Source organism: Genypterus blacodes, unplaced genomic scaffold (assembly GCF_046128005.1).
Source record: "Genypterus blacodes isolate CSIRO-AG114 ecotype Tasmania unplaced genomic scaffold, CSIRO-AGI_Gbla_v1 ptg000367l_1, whole genome shotgun sequence".
Lineage (NCBI taxonomy): Eukaryota > Metazoa > Chordata > Actinopteri > Ophidiiformes > Ophidiidae > Genypterus > Genypterus blacodes.
Window position 1 is genome coordinate 12,014 of NW_027467150.1, and position 7,987 is coordinate 20,000.

A 7,987-nucleotide genomic window follows, 5' to 3' on the forward strand; every position below is an offset into this window, starting at 1 on the left:
CTAGTACGTACTTTAGTTTACAATGCCACACCACTTCTTAAGCTTGATTTCACTTATCATACCTTTAATATTGAACCCTGGTCACTGCTGATCAGACTGATTCAGACCCGTACCTCCCGTTTGTTCACAATCTCGCTCGTGTTTTTATGACTTTGAACAACGTTATTTTTAGTCCCTAGACAACCCTTCAGACTGCTCGTCCTGCGTTAACACCAGGTAACCACTAGATGGTAGCAGACTGAGGGCGGTACAGCAGCCTTCAAACCAAAACACTCACTACCACTGGATCTGGGTCAGACGGATCTGGATCTGGTGGTTTGAAAAGACTCCTGGTGTAATATGTGCATAACAGAATATATAATACATACATGATAAACAAATATCCAGTAATGCTCCACAGGGTTTCTACACTTAGACTAGGACAATAAGACTTTACAGGATTTTCATATTGCAGTTTACGAGCCTTAATGAAGAAGTAGCATTTACTTTCATGACATTAGAAACATGATCTGTGTGTGTGTATGTGTATGTTACCATAGTTGTGTCCTGTTGAGTCTAATTTCAAACTGCTCTCCCACTGTATCATCTGGAGACAGAGACACAGAGACAGAGACACAGACACACACACACACACACACACTCACACACACACACACACACACACACACACACACACACACAGCACACACACACACACACACACACACACACACACACACACACACACACACACAGGCAGAACCATAATCTCCCTGGCAGAGTTAGTTAATAGTCAGAATTGCATCAGGTGCTTTGTTTATATGAAAGAATAAATACATTAGAGTTTAACGCAGACTGCTACAAATAATTATTCAAATTCCAAACCTTTGAGAAGTAAAGCATTTTAATAGGACACATGTTTGCTTTCAGAGACATTTTTATCCAAGAGACAATTATTGACTTGATCTCACCGGAGCTCAGTACAAAATGCAGAGAAGTTCATCAGCATAACAGTCAATCACAGATCGATCAATCAATCAATCAATTAATCTGACAGTGTTGCCTGATTGTCACTGCATCTTGATTTTTAAAAATCTTGAATGAGTTTGTAAAGTTTCAGTTTGACCCCAGAGGCTGGACGTGGGCTTCTTCCTCTTATTGCTCTCAGTTTGTCTCAGCGTAGGAAAAGGTTTTGGCATCATTCATTGGCTCTGTGTTGAACAGGAAGAGGAAATGTCCAGTTTGTAGAATCTTCCTGCTGTCACATGATTGTGAGAAAGCTTCTCCAACATCAAACTAAGCATGATGATGGAGACCAGCAGCAGGAACCACTACAACACTGAGCATGACCATGACACATTTCACATTTGTTAGATGAAAAGATTGTCCAGAGTTGATTGTTTTTTCTCATCAGAGGTCAGTCAGCAGTTTGTAGAAATAATCTGAGGACATTTTCCAATGGCTGCCTGCACTTTGCTCCGTTCATGTGGAGATGATTCTCCTTACATGCAGATATTCATGAGACAACACAAAGGCAAACATACGGGACGACTGGACTCTTCTGTTTCTGTGTTTATGGTCCCTGCAGCCTGAGGCTCATTTGGGATAATGAGCTTCCTAGTTAGGGACCAAGGAAGGATGAAGCTTCTTACTTGGGGAGTGAGGAGAGGATGACAGCGTTTGAGCAAATAAGAAGAAGCCACTGGAAGCAAAGGAAAGGGATGAATACTCAATACCAGCAGAAATTCCCCAGTAAAGGTCAAGGGTCACATGGGCACGAACACTAAACACCTACAGTAAACTTCCTGTAAGCACATCTGAGCTGAAGTTAGACTCTTAATACATGTTTGGGGAGTTTGACTGAGAAATCAAGACAGACTGAACCATCTACCGAGGGACTGAACCATCTTACTGAGGGACTGAACCATCTGACTGAGGGACTGAACCATCTTACTGAGGGACTGAACCATCTTCACTCAGAATGATTTGAACTGATAGGAACCAGGTATTATATGAGATGCTGACTGCCAGAATGGGCTCAGTAAAAGAAGAAGTATGCAGGGAGCATTCCAGTTGTCTTTGGGCTCTGAGAAGAGCTCCAGATGAGCAAACTGAGTGATTGAGCAACTTTCCACCTGTTTCTCATTTCACTGCTTATGGGAAACAGCTGGTATGTTTACATACATGTTCAATGTAAAGCTTGATGATTCTCCAGTTAAGGCAATAAATCATTTTTAAAGTTATGTACACATCATAAAGGTATGAAAGATGATAGACATGAGTCACTCAGGCCTGTAAACATCAGATCTCCTCATCCTCACATTACACGTCCACAACCACAACACAGAACAATTATCAGTGTAGTGACCAACATCACAAAGCAGCTGTCTGATTGGCTGAGGGGCAACACCTGAAGAAGAAAGCATGCATTGGAAAGGCCAAGCTGTCCGTTAGCATCCAGTCACCTGAGGGGTCGTTTGGCTCAGTGTTTGACCTGATCTGACCCGTTTCATTAGCAAAACTCAAGTTTATAAAACTGCTGGTCTGTCAGAGCGAGGCAGTAGAACCCTGAGCCTCTCCACTGAGCTCTGACTGGGAGTGCAACAGCAAAGCCACGTCAAGGGTGGATTCATAAAGAAACATCACTGATCTGCAAACATTTTTCCTGATTGTCCAAGCAGAGTTGAGACGGAGGAGGACTTCATAAAAGCATCTGAGGAGGAGGAGGAGGAGGTTTAGTTGTCATGCAGAAACCTCACAGTTCATCGTCATGGTTCTCATTTCTGCACGTGTTTGTTTGTTTGTTTGTCATTTCTAAACAAAATCATCAGCTTCTTACACAAAATGGCATTAAAGTGACTGAACCTCGGTCACTGGAGTCGCTCATCAGTCTGTGTGTCAACGTGCTTCTCTTCAGGTCTGGAGGTCTTTGAATGGACCCTTATGGATCCATGACAATATACAGAGGGTCCAGGGTCAAAGGTCAGAGTTACTATAGGATAGAGATCCATGACATCATACTGAGGGTGCAGGGTCAAAGGTCAACATATTTGCAGGCTTTGGAGTCGAAATAGCTTAAAAATGTTTAAAAAGTTACAAAAAACAATCAGTGACTTTGTTTGGATGCAATTTTCCTAAAAATCCTCGCAGTTTGTAAACTCACAGATATATTGCTTTAATACAAATCCACCACATCACACGTGTCGGCCCGACCCTGATGTTTACGTGTTTGCGTCATTCTCTGGTCAATATTTACTTGTCTTGTTCCTGTCCCAGAGTCCAGCCTGTAAACCAGCCTGTAAACCAGCCTGTAAACCAGCCTGTAAACCAGCCCTCATCTGAGACAGACCACAGTGAGACGCTCTGAGACCTCAGCTGGTTAAAGAAGCACAAAAACTCTAATCAGGGTCGGACCTCTTAACAACTCAAGATCTGTGACAGATAATGAGACATTTAGCACGATGATGGAACACTAGGGCCACTTTTGGAAAAACAAAATTCAAAAGCAAAGATTTCAAGTAAAGTCATATTTTGAGGGGGAAAAAGTTGAAATGTTAGGAGAAATATTTCTTGAAAGGATCCAAGTTTAGTGTCATGTTAGAGAAAAAGTGAAAAAATAAGGAGAATTTACTTAAAATTATTAATTGTTATTTACGTAATATTTGGAGGAAGAAGGAAGGAATATGTGAAGAGAGTGACGTTGTTCAGTTGAGCTGCAGTACAGTGGTCCTAATGACTGAATACTTAATAAGCTGAGGGTCCCTAGGTCTTTAACTGAGACACTTTTCTCTGAATCTCTTTTTTCCAACAGTGGCCTGAATACTTGAGACTTAAACTCATTTTGCAGATGTGTGGTGAGATAAACAGTGCAGTGTTGATTGTGATTGTCAGAGGGAGTTGGTGGTCAGATTCCCTGATCTGCTGGCCCCAGAGCAGGGGGCTGCTGGTGAGTATGCAACACCTGAAGGAGGAGTTTGACCCGCCGGGTGTTCAACACCGAGCGGCGGATCCTGAAGAAGAACAGCACGACAAACAAACACAGACGGCAGCTCCTCGCTCCGTTTACTCCCAGCCCAGGGAGACGGTCCATACATGTGACTGACCAGCTGATCACTCACACCAGAGTGCCAGGGGACGGCTGGTCCATGGACACATCCTGCACAGGAACTTCCTGTTTCTGGAGAGGGAAGGATTCATAATAGAGAGAGCCATCGAAAGACCTGGGGGGGAGGCAGAGAGAGAGAGAGAGAGAGAGAGAGAGAGAGAGAGCGAGAGAGAGTGGGTGAGAGAGTGAGTGACAGATAGAGAGAGAGAGAGAGGGGCAGAGAGAAAGAGAGTGACCCGGAGAGAGAGAGAGGCAGAGAGACAAGCAGAGAGAGAGAGAGAGAGAGAGAGAGAGAGAGAGAGTGGGTGAGAGAGTGAGTGACAGATAGAGAGAGAGATAGAGGGGCAGAGAGAAACAGAGTGACCCGGAGAGAGAGGCGCAGAGAGACAAGCAGAGAGAGAGAGAGAGAGAGAGAGAGAGAGAGGCAGAGAGAGAGAGAGAGAGAGAGAGAGAGAGAGGCGCAGAGAGACAGAGAGTGACCCGGAGAGAGAGAGAGGCAGAGAGACAGAGGCAGAGAGACAGAGAGAGACAGAGAGACAAGCAGAGAGAGCAAGAGAGAGAGAGAGAGAGAGAGAGAGAGGCGCAGAGAGACAGAGAGTGACCCGGAGAGAGAGAGAGGCAGAGAGAGACAGGCAGGGAGACAGAGAGACGAGCAGAGAGACAGAGAGAGGGAGAGAGAGAGAGAGAGAGAGAGAGAGAGAGAGAGAGAGAGAGAATGGGGGAGGCAGAGAGAGAGACACAGAGGCAGACAGACAGAGAGAGACAGACAGAAAGGGGACAGAGAGAGAGAGAGAGAGAGAGAGAGAGAGAGAGAGAGTTGTTAAAGTTGTTTTAGTCTTAATACTTTCTTGTCCCTGCCAAAGAGGATGTGTTTTGCCTTGGGGTGTGTGTGTGTGTGTGTGTGTGTGTGTGTGTGTGTGTGTATGTGTGTTAGGGCTACCTGCCGAGCAGCGTCTGTCCGTGGAAAGTGGCCGAGTGTGGCAGTGGCGTCTGTTTATGATGATGCGGGAGAGGGGGCGGAGCTTGGTGAGAATGCGTCTCTGACTGATAGGCTGACTGCTGAAGGACACCGTGAGTTGTTCTCCTGCGCTGAAGAGCTCCTCCTACCCCAATGGACTGACCTTTGACCCTTCCGCTGACCTTTGCGTTGCCATTTCCATTTGGCAGGTTTTGATGGGCGGGGCCTAATGTGTTCCTCAGATACCAGTCCCGCAGACCTGTCAGGCAGATTCAAGATGTAAATAAAGTGAAATAAAGATTAAACAAGAATGATGGTGATCAGGTAGAACTTGTTGCTTTACCCTCCAGTGCGAGGGCCTTGTGCAGACTCCTGGTTGCTTCCTCCAGTTGCCCGTCATGAGAGGCGTTGGGGAGCTGAGAGGGTCGGGGGGGCAGGAGGTGGGGGTGGGGGTCCGGCTGGAGAGTGGACTGAGAAGGATTATGGGTATCGGGGAAGCACTCGGCCTGAGCAGACAGAAACGGTCCACAGGATTTGGTCCGGGTCACTTTGACCCGCCGCTGGTCAAGCAGGTGACCCTGGTAGGTGGGCGGGGCTCCAGCTGGGGGCTGGTGTGTGGAGAAGCTGTTGTAGTGCAGCGACGTGATGGACTGCCTGGGGTTGGTTTGGGTCTGCTGGCGCTGGAGCTGGATCTTCTGCTGCTTGCCCCAGACATAGTCCAGCAGCATGTCACTATAACCGCCTCTTCCTCTTCCAGCCCTGCCTCCTCTTCCTCCTGCTTCGCCGTGTCCATTCATAATCCTCGTTTGTCCATCTGTTAATGTCTCTGAGCTCCTGTACTCTCCGCCGGCACTCCTCCCCCTGGAGACAGGCAAACCTCCCTGCTGACCAGGTCCCCCTTCCTCCTCAGACGAGGTGGCGGCTCGGTCCAATAGACCGTCGTAGCGAGGCGCTGAATTACCGCCGCTGCTCCTGACCCCGAGCTCCCCTGGTCCTCCTGGTTCGCTGGGGCCGGAAGAGCAGGAGCCGTCTTGGGAGCGAGGAGGTGCAGGCTGGAGGGGGTGAGGGGGCGACTGGGAGGTGGGGAGGGGGAGGAGCTTGTGGTTCTGTAGAATCTCTGCACGGTCTTTCCTAAAAACAGAAGAACAGCTGTGGCATGTGTGGACATGAAGCTCCCTGTGATCAGCTGACCTGAAGCTGAGAGTTTGGAGGAGCACGAGATCAAGCAACCTGAGCACGATTCAACACATTCATGATCTCAATGATCAACCAGAACTGTGCCTTCAATCATCCTACAGGGATTCAATGATGGCAACAGCAATGTCAACCAACACACGATGTCCCTCAGAGGACCAAACGTCCCCGAGGAACACTGAGCGTCCAAATACGGTTTGAGATGAAACGTGTTGCTGCAGGTTAGGGTGTGTGTGTGTGTATGTGTGTGTGTGTGTGTGTGTGTGTACCTGTTGTTAACTGAGTTCCTCCTTGTTTTGTTCTGGTAGTAAACCTCCACTGGAGAACCAACGGTGACCAACAGGGGGCGAGACTGAGACACACCATCGTCTGTACAAACACACAGTGTATAGTGTTATGATGCGAGTGTTGTCACCTTTAACACAACATGCGTGTTGTCAGGCTCGTCTTCCCCGATGCGCGGCTGAGGCTAAGTAACAGCTTCACACGTCGCTCCATTGCACTTTTTCAAATAGGAAGTTGGATTTTTCCGTCGACGTCGCCGTGCTTTCAAAATTATGTCATAAAGGGAGCCGGAGATGGGACGTACACATCATGCTGAGGTTTGTTAGAAATGATGTCATGGTGTCTCTTAAAGCTCAAAGCTCTTAAAGCTGAGCCCAGCAGTCAGGTTAGATTCTGTTACTGTGAGTGTAAACTAAAAAGTAAAGAGGTGAACATGGAGGATATCACAGTTTGTCCTGAGAAGGTTCAACACAAGTCCACCAAACCAGACAAAGAAATCCAGAAGCTGCCTGAGTTTACAGCAGAGACCTTCAGGCCAATCATCACTGAGTGCTGGCAGCAAATCACTAGAAGGTAAGAACTCCTGCATTCAGGGACCTTCATCAAGGGGCCATGTGAGCTGTGGTTGATTTCTTGGCGTGTTTGTTCTCAGGCAGCAGAGGTGGATGGCAGGCAGCACTCGGAACGCGGCGTTCATGGCCGTGGTGGCAGAGATGGCTCTGCAGGTAATACAGACTGCTGCAGAGGAGATCCTGCTGTATGTCATACCGCATTTATACGACAACGTCAAGGAGTACAACATGACAACAACTGAAACCAGGATCATGTGCGACTTGGGTCTACAAGAGTCCCGTATCTGCCGCTGCCTGGGGGATTCCATCCTTCAGGCGCTTGCCGATGTTGTTGAGTTCAAGGGGACGATTTCTGAATCCTTCAACATCGTGAACAGGTTGTTTGCCTCGGTGGTTTATAAGCGTGTCAGTTACGTCCTGTGTCTCACCAATAAGGGTCTCAGGACAGACTCCAGAGTCCCACTTGTGTTTGTCACCCTTGGTCGTATTTACACCCCTACACTTCAACTTATAGTTGATCACATCGCCGCCATTCTGAACACATGGCTGGCTCAGCAGACTGAAGGTCATGACAGCGCATTGAATAGTATGAACGCTACATTTGGGAAGCTCTCGCTTCACTGTGGGAAGAACAAATGTAAAGAGCGGTTACGGGGCTTCCTGAAGCATTACCTGGTGCAGAAGGTGGGAGCCTTCAGGAGGGGGTCTCAGATGCCACATAGCAACGATATACTGACCTGTGGCAAACGCAAAAAGGTCTGTTTTCTTATTGGCTCTAAAGCCCAGGTTGTGGCAGTAGAGGCCAGGAACTCTCCACAGTGGACCATACCTCCATACACACCCATGGAAGGCCAGATCAGAGGCATTCACAGCATGGCTGACTTGATGATTGAG

At 47.6% G+C, this 7,987-nt stretch overlaps 1 protein-coding gene across 2 annotated transcripts in view; it reads right to left on the reverse strand.

The window, feature by feature from the left end:
- Positions 1–867: 867 nt before the first annotated feature.
- LOC142989046 (uncharacterized) overlaps positions 868–7,987 on the reverse strand; it is a 13,266-nt gene continuing 6,146 nt past the window's right edge. For both annotated transcript variants that reach the window (XM_076138413.1, XM_076138414.1), the window contains exons 8-11: positions 6,506–6,605; positions 5,386–6,173; positions 5,025–5,301; positions 868–4,199 (exon numbers count right to left, since the gene is read on the reverse strand). In XM_076138413.1, the coding sequence (XP_075994528.1) occupies positions 4,094–4,199; positions 5,025–5,301; positions 5,386–6,173; positions 6,506–6,605 (1,271 nt within the window). In that variant the 3' untranslated portion in view covers positions 868–4,093. The remainder of the gene's footprint in view (positions 4,200–5,024; positions 5,302–5,385; positions 6,174–6,505; positions 6,606–7,987) is intronic.